This window comes from Rhea pennata, chromosome 3 (genome assembly GCF_028389875.1).
Source record: "Rhea pennata isolate bPtePen1 chromosome 3, bPtePen1.pri, whole genome shotgun sequence".
Taxonomy (NCBI): domain Eukaryota; kingdom Metazoa; phylum Chordata; class Aves; order Rheiformes; family Rheidae; genus Rhea; species Rhea pennata.
The window spans coordinates 14,398,519-14,422,487 of record NC_084665.1 but is presented as its reverse complement, the minus strand read 5'-3'; the positions used below and the strand labels follow the sequence as shown (position 1 = coordinate 14,422,487).

General features: G+C 40.3%; 1 protein-coding gene across 1 annotated transcript; it reads left to right on the top strand.

Annotated features, from left to right (window-relative positions):
* Positions 1-1,877: 1,877 nt before the first annotated feature.
* On the top strand, positions 1,878-23,692 carry BUB1 (BUB1 mitotic checkpoint serine/threonine kinase). Its single transcript, XM_062571288.1, has 25 exons — positions 1,878-1,894; positions 2,050-2,109; positions 2,185-2,329; positions 3,549-3,745; positions 4,775-4,803; positions 5,647-5,765; positions 7,121-7,170; positions 7,292-7,482; positions 9,079-9,239; positions 9,561-9,895; positions 11,598-11,647; positions 13,316-13,453; positions 14,425-14,520; positions 15,431-15,521; positions 15,867-15,939; positions 16,586-16,763; positions 17,329-17,407; positions 19,136-19,323; positions 19,829-19,969; positions 20,586-20,701; positions 21,989-22,150; positions 22,359-22,516; positions 22,606-22,783; positions 23,024-23,130; positions 23,497-23,692. The coding sequence occupies exons 1-25, from the start codon at positions 1,878-1,880 to the stop codon at positions 23,690-23,692; spliced, it is 3,255 nt and encodes a 1,084-aa protein (XP_062427272.1).
* The last annotated feature ends 277 nt before the right edge of the window (positions 23,693-23,969 follow it).

Here is a 23,969-nt window from a genome sequence, read left to right as displayed (position 1 = left end):
TATGTTACTAAGCCTTAATGAACTTACAGATTACTTGAGGTTATTCTGCTGCTTTTTGTCTTGTCTACCCCTCACATTCTTTCAAGTGTTGTGCTTTTCTCGAGGCTATTTGGCTGGAGCTGGTTGTCCTTTGCAATGCTGTTTTAGGATATCCTCTCTCCCTTGTCCTTGAGGTTTTGTTAGCTATTTGCAGAGTTTCCACAGCATCATTCCTACAGGGTGAGAGATCTTTTAGGCAAACTTAACATCCACAAATGTGCACATGGGTACTGAGGGAGCTGGCGGATGTCAGTACTAGGCTGCTCTCTATCATCTTTGAACAGTCCTGGAGAAGTGCCTGAGGACTGGAAGAAAGCTAATCCAGTCTTCAAGAAGGGCAAGAAAGAGGACCCAGGGAACTACAGGTCGGTTAGCCTCACCTCCATTCCTGGAAAGGTGATGGAACAGCTTATCCTGCACACCATTTCCAAACACATGGAGGGAAAGAAGGTGATCAGGAGCAGCCAACATGGATTCACCACAGAGAAATCCTGCTTAACCAACCTGACAGTCTTCTATGATGGAGTGACTGGCTGGGTAGATGAGGGGAGAGCAGTGGGTGTTGTCTACCTTGACTTCAGCAAGGCTTTGGACACTCTCTCCCGTAACATCCTCCTAGGTAAGCTCAGGAAGTGTGGGTTAGACGACTGGACAGTGAGGTCGATTGAGAACTGGCTGAAAGGCAAAGCTCAGAGGGTCGTTGTCAGTGGCGTGGAGTCTAGTTGGAGGCCTGTAGCTAGTGGCGTCCCCCAGGGCTCAGTACGGGGTCCCATCCTGTTCAACTTCTTCCTCAGTGACCTGGATGAGGGGACAGAGTGCCTCCTCAGCATGTTTGCCGCCGATACCAAGCTGGGAGGAGTGGCTGACACACCTGAGGGCTGTGCTGCCATTCAGAGAGACCTGGCCAGGCTGGAGAGCTGGACAGGGAGGAACCTCCTGAGGTTCAACAAGGGCAAGTGCAGAGTCCTGCACCTAGGGAGGAATAACCCTAGGCACCAGTACAAGCTGGGGGCTGACCTGCTGGAGAGCAGCTCTGCAGAGAAGGACGTGGGAGTGCTGGTGGACGACAAGCTGACCATGAGCCAGCAATGTGCCCTTGTGGCCAAGAAGGCCTCTGGTCTCCTGGGGTGCATTGGGAAGGGTGTTGCCAGCAGGTGGAGGGAGGTGATCCTGCCCCTCTGCTCAGCCCTGGGGAGGCCTCATCTCGAGTCCCATGTCCAGTTCTGGGTTCCCCAGGACAAGAGAGACACGGAGCTACTGGAGAGAGTCCAGTGTGGGGCTACAAAGATGACCAGAGGGCTGGAGCATCTGCCCTATGAGGAAAGGCTGCGAGAGCTGGGCCTCTTCAGCCTGGGGAAGAGAAGACTGAGGGGGGATCTGATCAATGTGTGTAAGTACCTGAAGGGAGGGTGTCAAGGGGATGGGGACAAACTCTTTTCCGTTGTCCCGTGTGACAGGACAAGAGGCAACAGGTACAAACTGAACCGCAGGCAGTTCCACCTGAGCCTGCGGAAGAACTTCTTTCCTGTGAGAGTGACAGGGCACTGGACCAGGTTGCCCAGAGAGGTTGTGGAGAGGTGAACCTGGGGAAAGCAAGACGGGTGGCACTGCCCTGAAGCGAGGCCCGGCCCCCGGACAGCGCCCGCCGCCGCCCGCGCCCGCCCAGCGCGGGGCCGGGCCGCGCCGCACCGCACCGCCCCCCGGGGAGGAGGAGGAGCCTCGCGGCGGCGGCTGGGATTGGTAGAGCGGCGCAGCCAATGGGGAGGCGGCACGCCTGCGCGGCGAGTTTAAAACGGCGACGGCGGCAGCCGTTGGTGCCAGTGGGTTTGAGGTGGGGGATGGAGGCGGCAGCGCGGTGAGTGGCGCTCGGGCCTTGGGGGGGGGGGGGGGGGGGGGGTGCTCCCTTGGGAGCTGCGGGGCAGGCCCTGGGGAGAGCGTCCCCCGGACCGGGGAGGCGGGAACACGACAGGTCTCTCCTTAGCCGTGCCCAACCTGCTGCTCGTCCCGCAGGAGTTACGAGGCTCAGATACAGAACTACCAAGGGAGCGACCCCCTGGATCCGTGGGACAGGTCAGTGCTTCCCCCCACCCCGGCTATCACCTTCTGATATCAGGCAGGCCTGTATCTTGCTTGGTTACGTTTCAGGTATGTGCAGTGGGTAGAGCAGTGTTTTCCCGACCAAGAAAAGCAAAGCCTCTTGCCAGATCTCCTGCAGCATCTTGTGAAGACTTTCCTCAGTGACAAGAGGTACCATGAGGACCCAAGGTTTATTAACTGCTGTATTAAACTGGTAGGTATATACATGTTTGGGAGTTAAGCTACCCACAAAAATTAGAGATACCTTGCCATTCTTTAGTTCTCTGACTGCAAACAAAGTTTAACTCCTTTACTCTTCTTGCTAAGCTGTGTGTTTGCATATAGATGCTTGAGGTGAGTCCCTTTTCCTAGGTATCTTCTGTCCCCTCGCCCTGCCCTACTCCCCACCCTCTCCTCTGTTGCCTCACCTAATTGTGGGCTGTGATTGCTGTTCCTCAATGCATTTAGTTTAAAAATCTTCCTTGCTAGGTTGGCAAGCCTGTTATCAAAAGGTGCTCTTGCAATGTTGCATCAAATGGATCCCATCTTTCCCTAGCAGCTCTTGATTCTCAGAGAGGATTTTGTGGTCCTGCTGTGCCTATGATAGTAGTCTTGTAGCTGGGTGTTAACTCACAGGATGTTTTTGCCTGAGCCTTTTGCCTTTCACCTGTAAGGTAGAAAACACCTGGGTTCTCCTGTCCTTCACCCCAGAGCTCCACTTAGTTGTTCAAGCTCTCCCTTAGAGTCATTGGTGCTCATATGTATGAGCAGTAATGGGCAAGAGTCAGAGGGTATGAGCCTGTGCTATTTCTCCACAGTGTCTTGAATCCAAGCCCCCAGCAAGCAACAACTGTGTTCTTGTTTAGGTACTCTGGCTTTGTGCCAAATTGAGAAGAATGGGAGTTTTTATTTATGTTTTTTGTACTGTAGGGTACAGTGCCTTTAAATGCTGAGTAAAGTAGCATACATTTTCCTTTAAAATCTTTGTCTAGGCAAAAAAAAAATTACAGCTAACTCTGAGCTAGTTAATTCTATTGGAGCCTGGCCACCTTTAATATGAGCAGTTTTACTAGCTTCCCTTCCCCCCCCCCACTCATCTAATGTAGGTTGGCCTATAAGTGACCAAGTCTAAATGAGGCTAGGGGAGGAAGGAGAGTATTCCAGGTTGTAGCAAAGAATTCAGAGATATTATACTCCTCAGGAAATCTTGAGTGCTTTCTCAGACTTGCTGAGAGGTGATGAATTTTTAATTATAAGGCTGACTTTTGGGGTTTTTTTGTTTGTTTTTTTTAAACTATTTTGCTTATGAGAGGTATCTTATCTACCAACTGCTTTAAGTTTAGAAAAAAATAGTGCTCTTCCAGAGATTTTCTTTTTAAAATTTCTTTGACTTTTGAAAGTGCTAATGGGCTCTGTGTCTTTATCTTATGCAGGGAGAGTTCTTCGCTTCTCCTTGCCAGTATTTTGACTACCTGTATGGACAAGGAATTGGTGTCAGGTCATCTGCTTTCTATGCTGCTTGGGCTCAGCATCTTGTAAAGGAAGGCAATGTGCAGTGTGCTGGAATTATCCTTCGGAATGGACTTCGCAACCAGGCACAACCAAGAGACAAATTGCAACAGTTATACTGGTAATTCTGACATGCCTTTTACTTGCTGAGCTATTTGGATAGTGTTCAGTTAAACTTTGTTCTTGCCTACATATACCTTGTGCTTTAGCAGAGGTAGACTAATGATTATTTATGTGAAGGTTATGTACAAGCTTAACATTAATGCTGCTTTGCTGTTCAAAATATCTTGATTATGGGCTGCTATAGAGGATGTTTTGAAAAACTTGAACCACAGTGTCTTCAGTGAAGTAGGACCCAGAAAGAAAATCCCTCAATTGGTTCATTTCTTGCCTAGTCTAATTTTACTAGATCTGAATTATAAAAGGTATGTAGCCTGGCCCACTTCAGGCAACCTATCTTGGAAATACCATGTGTGAGCTTTGTTACTTGGAAACTCAAGCAGTTAGCCATGCTAATGATTGCTGTGTTTTCCAATTAGTGATGTTCATATACTTTCCACAATGTATGAATTGGCTGCAGTGTCAGGATACCACTCAATCTCTGTACATGCATGTGCTTTTACTGTCACTGACAGCTGAATGTGTAGTTCAGTTACAGCTGGACCCTCTCTGTCTTTGGTTTATAACCATAACTGGAACTGCGGTGAAATCACGTGTCAGTTCCTGATCTTGAGATGGATTTCTAAGGAAATGTGGGGTTATTGTCAGCATAACCCCCCAAAACCTATAATGAGTATGTCCAGTTTCTTGTGGTGCATGTCACTTAGCACTTATTTGAGAGTGGGTATCTGTTGAAGTTCAGTATTAAGCTATTGGAAGCACTAGGGTTGGTGCTTGCAATCATGTGTGTTCCTCTAGTTCTGACAGAACAGGAACCTGCTTTCTATCCTTTGCTATCTATTAGAGTGGACTTTTTGAATATATAAAAGAAACAGTATATGTTCATATGCAGTAGTAAGTGTCCTGTAATGATCCTGAGTACTTTAATGTTATTTGTAACACTGTTCAAGGAAACCACAGTTTCTTGGGATGGGGGGTGGGGGGGTGGAGAGAACTGACTTGATAGTAACTGCTGTTTATTTCAACTTAGCCGGCTGCAGAGTTATGAGCCTCAGAATCTTCCTCTGATGCAAGATGAGGCTAAAGATAATCTTCCTGTGAGCAGTATCTCAGCTTTCCAAAAAGGTATCTAGCAATTTTGCTTATCTATCAGGTATTTTCTGTTTAAGGCTACTAAACAAGTCGCCTGTGCATGATTGTTAGCTACTTTGTTTTCCTCTTCTGGCTAGCTTTACTGGTGTATATTACTAAAGCAGTCAGTTTTGCTACTGTGAAGCTACTTTGAAGATGCTTCCTTTCTCTCAGATCTTCAGTTAACAGAAGTTTGTATGGGAAACCCTGTTGTGTTGATTCTACTCTAGCCAAAATATTAAGGCATCTAACAGAGCTTTATTTCAGTAAAGCAGTTAGATCTCTTCAATATAATATTACTGTACAATTCTGCATTATAGCTGGGAATGTAAGCAATGAAGATGAGGAAGAAGCTGAGTCATGGTTCCAAAATGATACTGAAACTGAGAGTTTGAAATCTGAGGAATAGTATTTTAATAATAAAAACTTAAAATTCAGTTTCATGACCAGCATGTGCTCCTTGCTAGACTTACCTGATAGCTGAATTCATGTCTTATACCATTGCTATTGATATTATAGCACCACTTTCCTTCAAGCATGTAATAATGTGCACTTTAGAAGACTCAACTGAAATCTTTAATTGAATTCCAGAGTTGGTTTAGTTACTACGAAGTAAAATAAATTGGCTATAGGAACTGAAAGTTATATTTCCTGGATATCTTAAATTCTTAAAATGAATGTTTTCAGAATGAAGTATTTTCCTATATTTGAAGTTATTCACAAATTAATGAGTAGGAATCATTTTCCCATTTATTCATGTAAACCCTTGTTTTTCTATCCCAGCTGCTGCTGCTGTTAAGCCACTTCAAACTTCCCATGCTGAAAATCAAATGACTCCTCAAGAAGATGTTCCAAATCTTAATGATCCAGCATATGTTTGCAAAAATCAGGTAACTGACTCTTAATGAATGACTTCACTTGACAAGGAGACATGAAAAATGTCTGTGGATTTTCTTTTATGAGGAAGACACCTTCGTATTCTCTGCAACTCTGAGTAGATTGAGCTTGATTGACTAAGGAAAAAGATAGAATATTAGAGCATAAAAACATCATTTTTTGGAGATGGTAGATATTGCTAAAAGTATCACATCTGCATGGAAATATCTTGGTTGAAAAGAACTGGGAGACATGTATTAGTCACTCAACGTATGGCCAGAATTGTAGGCAAAGAGTGATGCATTCAGCTAGTTAGCACTCCTTGACGGAATAGTATTGTCAGCTATGCTTCCTGGAAATTGCCTGTACTAGACTTTCATAAAAATCAAGTTTAGTTTTTAAATATCTTTAAGAACAAATAAAAGAATCCAATCCCAGAGGAAGAGATTTCCAGACTAGTTCTCAGTGAATTAGTGACTGCTATAGACTTCTATCTCATCTGGTAAATCATTAGGAAATGACTTTATCACAGTCAATGAGCTGCTCTAGGGGAATGTTGGTAGAGCACTCCGTAGTTTGACAGGTCAGTCTGCAAAAACTTCTAGCTGAAGTTCTATCCACATACCTTGCAGAGTCCAATTCCTGTCACCCTGTAGTCGTCTTTCATCTCCTTCCCCATAATTAAAAAAGTGCTATTTGCAACTTGTCTTAGATAATGAATACCAGAAGGCAGCTCTGAGGCTTGGTAAAACCAAACCTCACAGCCATGCTGATGCGATAAATGAAAGGTGAATGGGAAGGTGAAACTGAAGACTGTGGACAGGAAATTGATGTAACCTTTTTCCTCTCTACTTTGTTCTGTCTTCTAAGATGGTTGCAACTCTTTCAGTTTGGTATCATCTGCAAATATTGAAGGACTTATTGGATGATAGAACAGAGCTTAAACCTTATCACATCTTCAGTCTGCCCTTTTGCCTTGAGGCTGGGCACCTCTTAAAAGAAAGCCATACAGTCTGTTCTTAATGACACCATGTGTCCTGTAACTTACTATCCTGTCTTTTTGGAGTAGGAATTAGTTGTTAAGCTAATTCCAGAATCCTTCTGAGAGCTGAAGATCTATTCCAGATGTATGACTATCTTAGTTCTCTGGGATCTTGCCTGTCTTCTAAAAGTTCTTAGATGATACCAACCTATTCTGTGGCTGCCTTAAGGCTCTGACTTGCATACCTCTTTGATCTGTTCTTGCCATGCTTGTGGCCTAAATTGTTCTCTTCCATAAGAATTAAATATTGTAGGCTTGCAGATTGTTGGTCTGGTCAAAATGGGTAGTTAACTATATTAACAGTGTTTCTTTTCTTCCCTGCTGTAGAGTCCTGATTCTGCTGGTACTCAGTCCTGTTCTTTTGGTGGAACAGAAGTGTAAGTTTAAAAAAAAAAAAAAAAAAAAAAAAAAAGTGATATAGTCACATTAGATTTATTTTTGAAGCATGCTATTTTTTCATAATGAGCTTAAATAGAATGTTTTTATTTTTCCTTACAGAAAGTACATTACATACATCTCCAAATCTGAAGTTGTTCCTAAGTCATCTTCAACTATTGTTGAATATGAGCAGGTTGTAATGTATGATAAAAGCCTGCTCATTTGTGAAGGCTCTGAACTTTCTTTTGAGGAGCTAAGAGCTGAGAGATACCTCAGGAAATGTGAACGCCTCAGAAGACAGAAAGAATGGGGTATTCTTCTTTATTTCCATCTAGCTGCTTCAGAAACTGGGTTATATGAATTTCTTTGCAACCTCTATATTGAAGTCTTGCCGCTTGTATATTCAGCACTGGCATGCTTGTAGTTGAAATGGTCAGAACACAAAGATAAGGTAAAGTTTGTAGAAAGAGTACATTTTGTTACTTGAAAACTTTCCAAAAGCCCAAGTTAGCATCTGCACACCAAAACTGGGTGGGATGAGCTTGGAAGCATCAGGTAATGTGTCAGATGAGTACTCTATAATGACATTACTTACCTTCAGTCCCTACAAGGGTTGAACATTTAGAGGAAAAACTGTCATATGGTTACATATGATACCAAATGTTGTTCTTGGCCTCACTCCACAGCAGAGGAAGTGGCACTCTTACCTTTGCTTGGTTTTACAATGCACCTTACAAAGCTGTCTACATGCAGAAAACACCTAAATTAAACTGACTAGCCATTTTCTAGGAAAACCTCTTCCTCACTAGACTTTTCACTTAGATGAAAAGCAGCTGCCAAATAACTTTTAAAAAAGCCTTGACTGAAAATTTGATTCCTATTACTACATAGGCAGTAGAACAAAGCTAAGTAATTCTTTTTTACTACTTAGCATAGCAAATGTACCTGTATGATGCCCCTTGTATGTTCAGCACTATTTATAGCTGGAATGGTCTGAATGCAGAGACAGGGCAAAGCTTGTAGATATAGTACCTCTTGTTTGTTGTATGATTATACTTCAGCGGCAAAATAGATAGGCGTTTAGATAGACAAATTCTTTGGAACTCAAAGAAGCAAAACCAAATTAAATGCAAATAAAGACTAGCCCCTCAGAAGTGACTTAGTCATGACTAAGACCATTTAAGAAGGAAAAAAAATCGAGTTATCCTTGGGATAAAAGGGATGTTGCTGGAGTAAAGTAATTATATCATTTGACAAAGGGGAAAAAAAGGATAAACTGTAGTCAGTGGAACCAGGGAAAGGAACAGGTGGGAGAGAAGATGAAGTGTTTTTAATCTGAATTTTTTTTAAATTCAGTAGTTATGTATGATAATTCCCAACAGAGGAAGCTCTTCCACTATGGACAACAAGGTCTGTTCCTGCCCAAACTTTACCAGGTGGTCACTTTGATAGAATCTTTCAGAGTTAGTTTCCTGCTGTCTGAGGAAGGGTGCCACTAGCATGCTTGCAGCAGAACTGAGGCTTGGCACTACTGAAAGTACATATCAGCCTAGTGATATACTGTCTTATGAATTGTCTGATGTTTGTGGCAGTGACCACCTGCTTAAAAGCATTAGGACTACCACTGTTTGCCAAGCTAGTGTTGAGATGGTAGTGTATTGTTCTCCCTTGAAGAAACAGGACTGAAAGCTTAGACATGATGAGTCCTCAGGGAAGTGTCAGCTCCTCCCAACTTATCCCCCCTCCCAGAGCTGAGTGTGTTCCTCCACTGGTCATATAGACTGGTCATATACATGTCAAATCTCAAATTCAAGCAGCTTATGTCTGAGTGCTGATGTATTAAGTGCTGAGAAACTCAGTGGGATACTGATTACCTGTTTTACTTAGTATTATGGTTTTATCCTTAGAAGAAGAAGAGAGAGAAACTATAAGAAAGAAAGACTTGGCTCTCCTTGAACTGCAAGCCCTGCAGCAGAAACTGGAACAGCTCACTCAGCTCACCAAAAGCTTGGAGGAAACTAGATTGGAACAGTCATCTTCAGTGTCAGCTGAGCCAAATAAGGCAGTTGTAAGTATGTACTAAAAGGACCCTCATAACCTGTGCTTTAGACTGTAACTTGAATAGCATGTTAATCGAATCTGGAAATAGACTGCAGTGCCTGACTAGTATAGACACCTAGCATTATTTTAAATACATAATGAAATATATTTTAATTGTTGATTCCAGAAGTTTGTTTTTGCTCCTCTGCAATTCAGTTATAGCAGCATATGAAAGTCACCTCTTATGCATGATAAACTGTTCTAGTTACCCAGAAATAAAAAGTAAAACAGCAATAATTATACCTGTTCATGCAGTTTTGGGGTTTAAAAGCCTTTTTCTTATCTAAAGGTACATCCACATGTGACACCTGGTACAGCTCTGCAGCAGAACTGGATGACATCTTGTCAAAGCTCAGATCTGCAGACCCCTCAGGGTCTTGTGCCAGAGCAGCCTCAGTCAAGTACTTCACCGTCTACTGTTCGTACACTGCAGTCTATTGAACCAGTTGGCCACCAGATGCCATCAGTTTCCTTGGTAGAAGCAACATATAAGAAAGACACAATCAAAACTCCGCCAGAAGTTGAATGTCTCCAGAAGAGTTTGCTGCACCCTCTGTTCAATAATGCTCCAGCTCAGGAACAAGCACATCTAGGCTCAATTCAGAATGGGAGCCCTGGAGAACAGTATGTATTACCAGGCTAATTCTTGTTCTGCAAAGTATGCAGTCCTCAGTATCTACATTCTAGCTGGGAATTAACTAAAAAGGCATACTTACTTTTCTTCTAAAAGAACTCTGAAGTAGCCTGTGGAAAATGATCGTCTCTAACACAACCTCCTGTTGTGCTAATTTGTACAGAATTTCTAAGGAAAATGTCCAGTGATGTAACTGGCCTATCTCTCAGACCAAGCTTTGTCCCCCATCATGACCAAGAGAAGATCCTTGTGTTTTAAGACTAATATGATGATATTAAGGGTCTTGTGAACAAAGACTTTGCAAATCTCAATACTTTAAATTCTATCCTCATAGAGTAGTTTAAAACTATAATATTAAGGCATAGATCAAACTTCTATAACTGGCAGTCCTATTTTGGACTTTGAATTCCTTTGATCTTAGCTATTACAACTTTAACTCAGAGCTGAAATATTAGGGCAAGTTCAGTGTGTCATTGAAGGGGATTATTCAGCATTGGGTGCCTTGATATGCCTAATATAAAGGGATATGCTCAGTTCATGCTAATCCTGTATGTTGCATCTTGACTGTGAAGCTCCACAGAGGAGAAAATTGTACTTGTGTACTTTAGCTTGTGTGATTGAGGTAATACAGGGCATAGAATAAGGAGGAGGGGATGGAGAAACTAAGCTGGCAAAATAAGCATGGCTGAGTAGGCTTGGCCAACAAGAGAAAATAAGTTGTCATTCACTTCTGTTATGGAGTTGGAGGCAAACCGCATTCAAGAAGAATCTTTAATCTCTGTGTTTTATCCTTTTTAAAGGATAAAATCCTGCCTTGCAGGTTTTGTGCCTATTGGTAACTGTGTGAGAAACCTGGGTGTTTCCTAGTAACATTCTAAAGGATCTTTGACTTGATCTGTATGAATAAATAATAGTTACGATGGTAAGATAGAGTAGTTCAAATACTGTAATGGCTATTAAATTGATCAAATTTCATGGCATATATAAGCAACAAACTACCAGAAAATGGGAGCCTAGTGCTTTGCAATTGCTCACACTGCAAATATTTACATTACAGTAGTGTTTAGTGGCAGTAAGTAGAAATTCACCAGCATCTGAGTTAATCTGACAGCTGTGCACTAGAAGAATGTTTCATTTGTGCTCATATAATACAACTGGTCTTATACTAGAGCTCAGGAGCTTGTCAAACCCTTAGGTGAGTCATTTCAGCTTCCTAACCAAGCAGAAAATCAGTTTTGGGGGAGTTTAGGTGAGTTCCTTTTTGATTGGTTTCATGTGACAGTGAACCACAGCCTGAGATTAATGGCATGATGTGTTATTTTGTGAACTAGATTTTAGTTCTACTTTTGCAGTGCAGACTGCTTGGGTGCTGTAGCACTGTAAAGTCTCAGTCTTGTTTGTATGTATTCCTTACATCACACTTGTCACAGGTAGCGTAGCCTTATTAATTTTTTAAAATAGATGGCACTTCTTGATTCACACGAAATAAACTGCAGTTGAAGGTAGTCCCATGTGCAGAGGGGAAGGGGGAAAATAGGATCATTAGCTGTTGTCTCCCTGGGATGTTTCCTATATTCTAGGCCAGGAAAGACCTCCTTACTCCTTGAAGTGCATTACCGTAAGTCTTAAACTGAAACTGGAATTTAAGAAATCGGTATGATTGAGTTCATGTTCTTAATCTTTCCCTTGAAGGCACTCCAACAAAAGATCTACTGGACTAACTACTGTGGACATGAAAGAAGGTAATAAACCAAGTTTTGACAAAAACTGGTGCTATTACCATGACTTCTACTGGCTGGGGATGAATAGCATGTGATCTTTAAATATTGGTGGATCTAGAACATCCTGCTTAATTCAGCATAAATACATAGAGGGGCTTTACCATGTAGCTCTGACTTACGCTTGAAGCCTGGGAAAAAAAATGCATGGATGGCACACATGGATGGTATTTTTATTTCCCTTCCATCTTAAACAGGACTCACTTTTCTCATAGCTACAAAGATTGCCTAACTATTGACTCTTTCCCAAAGGAACTGTACAAACAGTAGAAACTTTCTAAGCTGAGATTCCCCCTAATCGGGTCTCTAGTAGAAATTCTGTAGACTAGAAATATTACAGGATCTTCATTAGTTTTTTCCAGAAAATGTCTGAAATCACAAAGAGTATGTGTGATCTAAGAGCAGAGAGTGAATTACGATTTCTTGAACTTTCATTACAGTATGCTACTTCTGCATTAAGATGACCAAGATATTTAATGTTCTCAATCAGATAAACTTCTATAAGAGTCTTAGTACATAACTAAATTTTCTGCAGGTTTTTTTCACCTGTTCCTCAGACATCAGTAATTGTCTACTGGTAGTAACTAGTTACAATGATTTTGATGGACATATGCTCTCCAGGAAAGTTGACCCCGTTGCAGATTTTTTAGGGGGGTTATCTTTTTGAGTGGCTTAATGATGACTTGCCTTTGGAAGAGGATTTTCCTTAGGTTAAGGTAGCAAAGTTGCTGGGAGCGTGTTTTGTCCTCTACTTACCTGTAGAGGTAATGTGGCAGAACAAATAACACCAAACTATTGAAACAATATAGGAATAACCTGGCTGAAACAATAACCTATCCAGAGAGATGGACTGGATGGCCTGTCACTATGTGATCTGTTAATCCCTTCCAGTTCTAAACTGTTAACCCTTACAAGCTGTTTGTATTTCACTAGAATTGTGAATTAATCTAGGTTGGAAACTCTTAAAGCCTCTGAGGTAACACTTCTCTCACCCAAGCCTCAGGGACTTGGGGGTAGAACTTAAAGTAGGAATGAAAGTAAATCAGGCATCATGTCATGTTCATGTCATCTATTACTAGGTCTCCTGTCCCACAGAGCAGCTTGTCCAGAGTTACCTTTGTTTTGGTTTTCTGTACATAACTCTTCTTGTTACCCCTCATGTCCCTTGCTAGTTCCCCCTTTTATCTGAGCTTTTTGATGTTCCTAACTCCATCCCTACCTGCCTGGACTCTATATTCCTTCTATATAGTCTATCCCTCTTTCCACCTTCTATGCACTTCCTTTCGGTCTTTGCGCTCAGTCAAGAGTTCCCTGTTCATCTGCGCTGGCTTCCTGCCTGCCCCTTTGCTAGACTTCCTACATGTCAGAACTGGCCATTCTCATGTGCTGAGGAGGGTGTCCTCAAAGACCACTCAGCTGACTGAGGTGCCTTTGTTCTTCAGGGCAGTCTCTCTATGGAAACCTGCCAAGCAGATTTCTGACTAAGTCAAAATCTGCTCCCCTGAAATTCAGAGTTGTCATTCTGCTACTCTTGTTTACAAATTTTCAGTAGTTAGTGGAAAAGTTACTGAGAAGTAAACATCCTCAGGCTACTTGCAGCTTTAGAAGTCATTGCACTGTTCTCTCTTCTAGCATCTGGAATTGGAAATTCTTCCTTTGTTTCTGGAAATGCTTCTCAAGCTACACCAAACACTTCATTAGGAGGACCAATGCAGGCAACGCCATTCAAAGTGCAACCTTCACCTACAGTTCATACAAAGGAAGCATTGGGTAAGCATTTGGAATGAAGTTATCTTGCTGGAGTTAACAGGATCTTACCTGGTAATTTTAGTGGAGCTGAACTTTAACTGAGGCTACTTAGTGGTGTATATATGCACAATTTACTGAAAGAGGAAAATTAATGGGACTGGTGTTCTTTTACAGTTAATTGGATGACCTAAAACTTTGTGTTCTTTGACTATGGCGGGAGTGAAACTTAGCAGAGCATCTATTTCTTTAGCTGACATCCCAGCAGCCACATACTGGAAACTCCTGGATAAATCACTGATGTAACTACTAGGTTGCTTTGGGTAGCAAGCTCTGAGCTGTTTTGCTGTACTGTCATTTAGTGATTCTTGTTTCTGAGTTGATGACCCACAACAGGCTAATGTGGCAGAATAATAGAAAGCTTGTAACTGAGCTTTGGTTGACGTTGAGTTTTCCTCAAAGCTGAAGCAAGGAGGCTTATGCTAAAGATTTGTCAATTTTAAACATTGCTTTTTCAAAATATTAAAGGGAAATAACAATTGCATTTCTGATGTCAGACCTGAAGAGATAATATTCTGATACTATTTTATCCATTCTATATGCTTTACTACCTGCCATGTCCCTCTATTTTTATATTATGTTTACCTGCTACAATGTAGCAAGCTCCTGCAGTTGAATATAGATCTGCAAAAAGAAAATAGAAAAATCTTGTGGTGTTCATTAGTTCTGAAGTTATCTAAAAAGGATGAAGGAACTTGCTATACAGTCAGGCACTTCTACTCTTTTAAATTTCACTTTGAAAAAGAAAATGAAAAGGTAATGACCCCAACAGATATGTCTGTTAAGTCTCTGATCATCTTGTGTTTGCTCAATTATCTGGAGTGCTTAAGTGTGAAGTCAAGGATAGTGGAGGAAGTCAATGGTTGACACTTGATTTAGCTTACCAGTGATTCCTACATGGTGAGAAATCTGAGAAGTTTGTTTGTTTTTTGAAGGATTTCTAATGGATATGTTTCAAATGCCCATCTTGCCTGAACCATCTCCTCTTGAGGAAAGTGAGGAGCAGTTTGAGGCCTTTTGCAGAAAAAGTGGTATGTACTGTTTTTCAGTCCATGATCTGTAGTAACACTTCACTTTATTTCCCTCTTACTTCCTCCACCAGTCCTTGTATAATTGAGACAAGTAGTTTGATTAAAGTGGAATGAAGCAGCGAATTCTTTCCTGATAATTAATTTACTGATACTTTCTAAATTCTGACGCCCAGTCTAGGAAAGGCAGAAACACTTCGCTATCAGCAAGCCTATTAATATGTATATTAAACAAATTACTTCTCTTTAGACAATTTTCTGGCATCAAAACCTGTTTGAAAAGCGCAGAGCTAATGAACATGCTTTTGTATGTGTAAATTTTTTTTTTCTAAAACACTTGTCTCCACCCTTTGTGTATCTTGAGTATCACAAGCAATGTGAGGCAAGGAGAATATAAAGTCTGACTAGAGCAGGTCACTTGCAGGTTAGATGTTAGTGCCTGAGTTGCAAGCTCTTCAATAACTGTTAAGGATGTATGAAAGTCAGGAAGCAGCACTGGCTTACTACAGTGGGCACAGAAAAATCTCAGTTATAGCTGATCTGATGCAGGCCAACAGGGAGATTTCTGTACTCTTGGCTTCTCTTGGTTCTGAGCCAGAAAAATCTTACCAAATTTCATGAACTTACAGCAAGGACAGAGTGGCAATTCTGAGGACATATCTATTCTATCCTGCCTTGCTCTGTGTCAAGCTTTTTCATGTCTACTTCTTTTAGTCAATTTTGTTAGGTTTCTATATAAGCCTCAAAAGGAAAAAGGATGTTTCCAGTATGTCTGTCCTATATAGAAAATAAGCATGCAGTTTCCTTAAATCTACAATTTCAAGTCTATCAGCTGTTTGGTTGGGGTAAAAACATGACTCTTTGGAATCATCTTCGCTGGGCGAAGATAATATCAGTGATCTCTTATTTTAAGAGCATGATGGAAGTCTGCAAGTTAATGACCTTGCCCCTGTTGAGCCTGTGATTTCTATCTTTGAAGATGAGAATGAAAAAGAGAACAGCAGGTAAGAGAAGCAAGTAACAATGAATTATATTAAGAATTACATATAGAGAATGCCATATAATTTTGTTATGACTGCATTTGCAGTATTGTGATTGGCTAGAATAAAATGACTAGCAACTGGGGAGGTGACATGAGAAAGTTTTAGTTGCTTTTCTCTGGAATTGCTCAACTTTCCTGTTTGGACAATGTGATTAAGATGCTTAATCTTCTGGATAACTGTGGATAGTTTCTTTGAGCTAATGAAATTTCTCTAACTTTCAGCAGGTGAGATTCTTAACTTTTGCCTCAGTCTTCCCAAGGCAGACTGATCATAACTATGAATTTATTTTAAACTGCTTGTTTTCAGGATCCCACAGCATAGAAACAAGTTAGAAGAGCCCAGAACTATTGGAGAACGTCCCCTGACTGACTGTACGGAAGTGAGTGCTTGCTTACTGTAAGAGTTAGCCTTGAAAATGGGCTATGTAGCTACCAGAGTGTATTGTAGGTAGTTGTTTAGTAGGACCTTGCAGCAACCTTCATTCTATCCCAGTCCTGCAATATTGTTTTAAACCATACCTAGCTGAAGTCTAGGTATCCTTTCCTGCCAAGAGGATGAACACCTTCGTTTGTTAATTTTCATAAAACTTCAAGGAGACCTTTATCCTTAGACAAATTTGGCTGCAATAGAAGACTAGATTTGGCAGCTACTTGAGGGAAGAAGGGTGGGGAGTAAGAAACTTAGTGTTTTACTAACCACTTAGTAATTTTCATAGCTGAAGAGAAATATAAAATTATATGCTGTTCAGGTGTAAATGATCACGAAGAGGCTTTTTCTAGACTCCCATGGCAATTTTTTGCTCTCTGCCATTTTGCTGAGAAATTGATGATTGCCAACACGTGTGTGTGATACCAAATTATGTAAATCTGTGCTTTGGGTCACCTTTTTATTTCTCTAGTACGATAAGTTGATATGTACAGACTCTGTTTTTGAGGCTGATTGTAGAGGTTGCTGCTAGGTTACAGGTCTGACAGAATGGTTTTCATTGCTTAGTTTTAAACCTAAATATGTATTTTCATGTCTAGGAAGAAACTCGGACACTAAAGTTCTTGAAGGATGATTATACAGTGTGGTATGCGCAGTACAGCAATAAAACCTTGGCTTCGAGTCCAGACAGCACAAGAGACTTTGCAGAAGCTGCCCAGCTTGTATCAACACCATTCAGCTACTTAACACAGTCACGATCAGCTTTGGAGGAAAAAGGTAAAAGGCAGCAGTAAACAAATACTTGAGGTTCACTGTATCTGAATACAGTACAATTCCATTTCTGTGCCCTTGTTACTTGCTAAATACTTCATAGATATGGCTACCAGTGTTGCCACCTCTAAAACTAAATTTGCTGCAGAAGAGCAGGTGGGAGAATTTGTTTGCCTAACACACAAGCTTTCCAGGAATTTATTAATATGAAAGGAAAAGAAAGGTTGCAAGAATGGTGCTGTTAGAACTGTTCTGAACTGCTCCAAAAGGTTCTCAGAAGTCTATGGGTAGTCAAACAACTGACTTAAGTCCCAGCACCTTCTTCTATGAGGACCTTTGTTTGTATGCCTTTCTTTAGGCTTGGAATACTCTTCCCAGAAAAATCAATCTATTGTCTTTCCTTGAATGTTTTAACATAGGCTTGTTCAGTCATAGCTCTGTGGCACCTTAGCAAGTTTCACAGCAGCAGTGTTTTTTATTTGCTTTTAGCCTTTTTGTCTTGGTAAATAAGCACTTGATGATGCACTTGCCTTTTGAAGAAAACAAGCATGTATTATTGTTCTTTGTACAGCCTGTGGGGATGAGTTGCTGCAAATGGATTTGGAGCCCTCTGAAACATCAAACAAGCAGACACAGCCTGAGAATCTAAGGTATGGCATTATATGCTAAGATTTTTCAAGGCTTTTTAGACTGCTATGCAAACTTGGAATTATGTCACAGTAGTCAGCCCTGTTATGCTGTGGCTGGTGCATATTTTCCCAGTAATCCAGAACTGATGCACATTAGTATCAGATTGTCTCCGCTTAGCGTATATCACAGCACTTTGGAGTTCATTGAATCTGGGTATGGGCATGATGCCATTAAAAATGCTCTGTGATTAAATTTCCTGACACTTTGTATGAACATCAAGGACTTGAACAATCGTACTGATTTTGTAAAAATGTATTGCATGTAGGATGGCAGTGGTGATAACAGCTAGCTGACAATACTATTGCTGCATTTGAGGAAGCAGTGTTTGCAAAAAGGTGTGGACGAAACAGGTTCAGCAAATTTTTGACTTCCAATAATTGGATGGCTACAGTTAGTGAATCTGAGTGCAGGCTTGAATTTGAACCTGCTTCAGTACTGTTTGTAAAAGCTCTGAGAGGCTCAGCCTGTGTCTCTTCTGCAATACACACTTCATGCCCAAGTGCAAGAAGAACTGTTTCAAGTGATCAGAGAGCCATGATGAAACTGAGAACATGCTATGTGAATTTGAAGGCAGACTTCACCTTGCCTGTTCTGTCAGCATTCTTCACTTACGAGATGTGTTATCCAGTATATTATTATTATACAGAGGTCAGCTGGAGCAGCTTGGCCAAACTGCTACTAGGTATGCCAAGAGATATAACCTCAGTGCAGAGTTCTTGGATACTCTGGACACAAGTTTTCGTGGAATACAATCTGTGGTTATCAGTGAGGAGTTCATAGAATCATAGAATCGGTAAGGTTGGAAGGGACCTCTGGAGATCATCTAGTCCAACCTCCCTGCTCGGCAGAGTCACCTAGAGCACGTTAGACAGGGTTGCATCCAGGCAGGCCTTGAAGATCTCCGGAGAAGGAGACTCCACAACCTCTCTGGGCAACCTGTTCCAGTGTTCTTGTCACTCTCACAGGGAAGAAATTCACCCTCACGTTAATGAATTTAATAAGTGAAGGAATCCTAGAAATGCTGGTTAAGATTAGTCTAGTAGGTTCTGCCTTTCCATAGACTGATTCACTATTAAAGGTAAAAAGATGTAGGTAGATATGCAGTGTTTTCCTTTAGGGATTTGGGGGTTGGTTGGTTTCTGTTCTTAATTTTAGTGGTTTGCATTTTAGTTTTATGAATAACCATGCTCAGAGTTGTGTTCTGTTTAAAAAAAACAATATTTGATATTGGGAAGAATGTACAATAGGGTCATGTTCTCCAGGTTCACAGTGCTAACAGATTTGAGCATTGTTTGAAAAGGGGAGAGTATATATCACACATGTCCTTAATCCTAATGTAAGCTTTTCTGATAAATTTATTGTGGTTCTTATCTTAGAAAAAACACAAAGCAGCAGTGGTCAGTGTTAACTGAATATTACGCTGATCCACTAAAACATTTTGGACCGTTATGGAAACTGTTCAATTTTGGCTAAAATTGTTGGCCAATGAACTAACTGAAAAGTTATTAGACTGAGTAGCAGGATATAACCTAATCTTATTTTAAGAAATGTCTACTATTTTCATTTTGATTTCTGTTACGGCAAAAGTTGCAAGCAGGGAGTTTTGACATACTTTTGGCTTACTAAAGATGCAAAAAAAATGCCATAGCAGTACTGTTGATTAACAATATTTTGTTTTAAATATGTAGGCCTGCTCTTGAATACGTTGCAGAACAAGGAGAGCTTCAAGGAAAAGTTATCTCTACAACTGCTTTTCAAAAGCTACGTGAGCAAACTGCAACTAATAAAACTGAATATTTCTTGTCTGCTGGGGTGAACAAAATTTATTATGAAGAGCCATCTGGAACTCAGCAGGACAGGAGCATTAAAAATTCAGGTATAGAGCATTGACTACGGTGTTTTCTTCTGTCATATTGGAGACTGGAAAGCAGTGTCTTTTTTTTTTTTTTTTTTTTTTTTTTTTGGAGCAGTGGTTTGATTTAACACAAAGCTCACTGAAGTGAGCAAACTGTCTTATGGTTTTTGAAGGACATTGCTGTTTGTGCACAATGACAAAATTTCATGTGGAAGGACAAGTGTGAGCAATATCTGCATTATATGGTGCCAATGATGCTCTGAAGTGCAGAGTATTCAGGAATACCTAAGGATGGATTCTTAGTCCGAGCTAAGACTTTACTTGAAATATGTTTTTAGCTTGTGATTAAAAAAAAATCTGAACAAACTTATATCTACACCACCTTTTTTAAAAAAATCAAAATCAATGCTTATCTAGCTTGTCACTGATGAAAGATCAAAGAGGGACACTTTTTCAAGTATAAGCTTGTGTTACCTCTTCTAAATGACATTTTGCTTATAGCTTAAGTATCCTTCTTTCCTTGAAGTCCTTGTTGAGAACCCTTGGGATGAGGAATTGATTTGCAAATTCTTATCCAAGCTTCCTAAGCCACTCAATACCTATGCCAACTACTTTGAATGGGATTCTACTCTTCCATCCATCAAACTGAAGGCTGAACTCCCACTAGGTAAGAGCTACTTCAAACACTTTACTTTGAAGCGCTTGTTGCAGTCTTTCAGGGGACCTTTAAAAGTACTTTTCTAATCTGGTTTACTTATGCATATATTCACAAGATGCTCAAGAAATAGTTTACAGATTATCTAAACTTCAGCTTTGAAGTTAGACCTGCTTTTGTTTCTCTCCTGTAGTTGAAACATAATTTTTGATTAGCCGTTCTGAAAAGGGAACAAAAACCTTTTCCTAGTAATATGTGATGCAGCTCCAAGCTCTGTAGAACAGCAGCAGTCCTGTTTCAACAAAATCTGTATGATGATAATTGTAGTATATTTGTGTGACTTAATGTCAGTGTTTACTTAAGGAGTTCACTGTGGCATTTCATTACTTTTGGAGAGTCAGACTCTAAATACTGTAATTTCTAGTAAATGGTGTTTCACAGAACTCTTGATCTCAAGAGTGGTTGTGGGCGCCCTTTTCATGGGAGGGGATGGCTAGCAAGGAGACCTGCAGTGGAAGGCCAGTGTAAGTTATTGTTTTAGTTTGCTGAGCATTAATGTCTTGTAAAGTTTGCAAGTAGGACTTTAATGATGTTTACCCCTTTCCCCCCCCCCCACCCCAAAAATAAGGTTCCAACTCATTCTATGTGGACTGCTTGCTGGGAGAAGGAGCTTTTGCTCAAGTCTATCAGGCTTCCATCTTGGATGCAAGTAACCCTAAAAACAATCAGAAAGTAATATTGAAGGTAAGTAGTGTTGATTCAGAAAAATGGAAAGTTCTGGAATCTTAATCTGACCCCTTGATGGATTCTGCTGAGTTTCCTTTTATATGAATATACTCTATACCTGTGTATGAATATTTCCTTGTATACAAGGTAAGGCATTTTGGTCTGTCCTCAAAGTCCTATTCAATTTGAGTACTTTATCTGATGCATTTTCTACCTGGGAATTTATTTAACCACCAAGCTCAATTTACCTTCATCTTCTCTTTAAAAGTAGCTGTAAGTATCCTAAATCCCACAAATTACAGCAAGGCTCTTTTTCACCTGAATGAAGGCAGTTATTTGTGTGCATGCTCTTAGCCCACAGCAAATGAAAACTTGTATGAATTGACAATAAAGCTGCTCAATTGACAATGAAGTTGCTCAAATAATTGGCTTGCTCTGAAGATGTCGGTACTTCTTGCAGAGATGTGCCCACTACCTTTCCACTGGCTTTTTATACTTTGACAGCCCTGTTGATGGCAGAACACCTGCTATTCTAGACTGACCAACTCCTACCTCTGCTCTGTATTGTCTTCCAAGCTGCTTCTCAGTGCAGGAATGAGCAACTGATGACAGAATGTGTTTAATCCAGGATCAGTGCTGAAAGGAAAGTGTATGTAATTGCAAAGTCAGCTTAGTCCAAGATAGTTATACTAGATTGTACAATTACTATAGTTAAAATGTGGTTTTGTGACTCCCTCACATTCTCCACATGAAGTCTTTTTCTTACCTTTGGAATCTTTTTGTAGATCTCTTCTGCCACAGTTAGATCTTTCAACAAATAAATCATTTTAGTGTAACACCTTAAGTGGAAGTTATAGTATGTAAAAGTGGCTGATTTAAGACTTCCTTTTGAACATCTGATATTTAATGTATTGGAGGAAATATGGAGAATCAGAAAGGCTTTCCTTTTTTGAACTCATTGCCATAAACAGTTTCTCTTCAAGGAAATACATGTTGCCAGCAAGAGGCTGAGACATCAGTGTTCCAAAAAAACACTGGACACCTTACCAGAAAGGAAAGTATAATCTATAAGGGATTTGCAGTCCTTGATTGAAATCTTGTTTCAAGAGGATTAATTGCAGATTGTATTGTTCTGAGGTTATCTGTAGATATAAGTACTCTACTTGATTAAAGTAGTGCCTTGATTAAAAGTAGGCACTTGATTAAAAGAAGTGCCTAGGTACTTGAGTCTGTCATTAAGACACTGAGATGATCTTCTGCTTTAATGCCAATAGATTTACCTAGTAAATCAACCTTTCGTTACAGGTCCAAAAACCCGCCAGTCATTGGGAGTTCTATATAGCAACACAACTGGTAGAAAGACTTGATCCAAGTATACACCATCTATACATCCACTTTTATTCTGCTCATTTCTTTCAAAATGGAAGCATTTTGATTGGTGAACTCTACGGCTATGGAACATTGCTGGTAAGTGTACTCAGCTTTTGCTCTGAACATCTGTTCTTACTACTAAGACTGTTGCTATATAGCATAATTCTTAGAAGTGTCTTCTACAGTTAGCTTTATACAACTAGACTGAACACATTTTGTGTTTAGCAACGTGGACTTGCAATCCATATTAAGTTGTTTCCCTGTAACTAACATTTTTTTCCCCCTATCTTCCTTTTGTTCGTAGAATGCCATAAACATTTACAAAAAGCTTCCTGAAAAGGTGATGCCTCAAGCACTTGTAATCTATTTTGCTGTAAAAATTCTTTGTATGGTTGAAGAGCTCCACAACTGCAAGATCATTCATGGTGACATTAAACCTGATAATTTCATCCTTGGAGAAAAGCAAGTATTTCCCTTTACCCGAGATGCGGGCACATCATTGTATCACAATTTTGATATTTTGTGTTCATTACTTGTTGTCTTGAGTGCAGGTTTCTGGACAATAATATGTGTGATATAGATGGTCTCTCTCATGGCTTGACACTCATTGACTTGGGACAGAGTATAGACATGAAACTTTTCCCTGAAGGAACTGCATTTACTGCAAGGTGTGAAACATCTGGATTTCAATGTATTGAAATGCTGACACAGAAACCATGGAACTACCAGGTATGTGACTATAGAGATACTCTGAATAACTGGACCTTAGAAAGCATGCATCTGACATGAATAGACGGAGTATAGAAATATTAGACTTTACTGGTGTGGCAGATCCAGCTCTTGATCTTTGCTCTAAAGGTATTATTTTTATGGAGCTTGCCCTTTTGGCTCTTTGAGGATTTTTTTCGGATAACTTCTAGTGGGCTGGATGCATATTTTTAACATGAACTTTGGTCATTCTTTGTTTAGACAGACTACTTTGGCATTGCAGCAACTGTCTACTGCATGCTCTTTGGTAACTACATGAAAGTGAAGAACGAAAATGGTATCTGGATGCCTGAGGGAGCCTTCAGAAGGTTGGTGTCAGATCTCTTCAGAAACTTCCTTTTAATGGAAAGATGTATCATTAATTTAAAGTTTGAGGTTAGTTTCTGTCATAGCTTTTAGTGCTGCTTGACTTGCTTTTTTGATGCTCTAAACTGTGAGTTTAGTTCACGTTAATGGTGTCATAGATGTTGCTGATTTAACTACAGGAAGCATTTCAGCAGTGAATATGGTAAAGTGTCTGGCATCCCCATTTTCTGGGTGGCTACAAGGAGGAAACTGCACTTTTGTTCTAGTGTGGTCTACAGTTTCTCCAATCTGTAACTTGGGAGGTAACAAGGTAAACGGAGGAAAGTGCTTTAATGGTTTGAATTTAGTTATTTGTTTTTGTTTTGCAGGGTTGCCAATGCCGAACTGTGGAAAGAGTTCTTTAACAGCATCCTAAACATACCAGACTGCCATAGCGTGCTGCATTTGGGATTTTTGCGCAAAAAGCTGAAGGACTTATTTTGCAAGTCATATGCAAAGGAAATAAAACTTCTTCGGAATAGACTTGCTGTGTTGCTCATAGAACACAAAAGGTCACGAAAATAAGCATTTAGTTCATTTGTAATAATGAGGAGGGGAAATTCATGTATGAACTTTTTGCAATTTGTTTTATAAATAAAAGTGCTTAGTGTGTTAACCTCAGGACTAATAACTTGTCTTCCTATGCTTTCATGAAAAAAATTACATAAAAACAAGTAATGGAACTTTATGAAAACTAGATGAAGTGTCAACTTGTCCAGCTTCAGGCAAGTCAAATTAGGGGAAGGCAAGGGCATTTCAGAGATTGTCTATAGCTGTAATGTATATTCTTAATTTTCAAAAA

Coding starts and splice junctions, on each gene's coding strand:
- BUB1 (XM_062571288.1), top strand. Junction 9,240..9,560: donor CTGAGCCAAATAAGGCAGTT/GTAAGTATGTAC, acceptor TCTTATCTAAAG/GTACATCCACATGTGACACC. Junction 19,324..19,828: donor CAGGAGCATTAAAAATTCAG/GTATAGAGCATT, acceptor CTTTCCTTGAAG/TCCTTGTTGAGAACCCTTGG.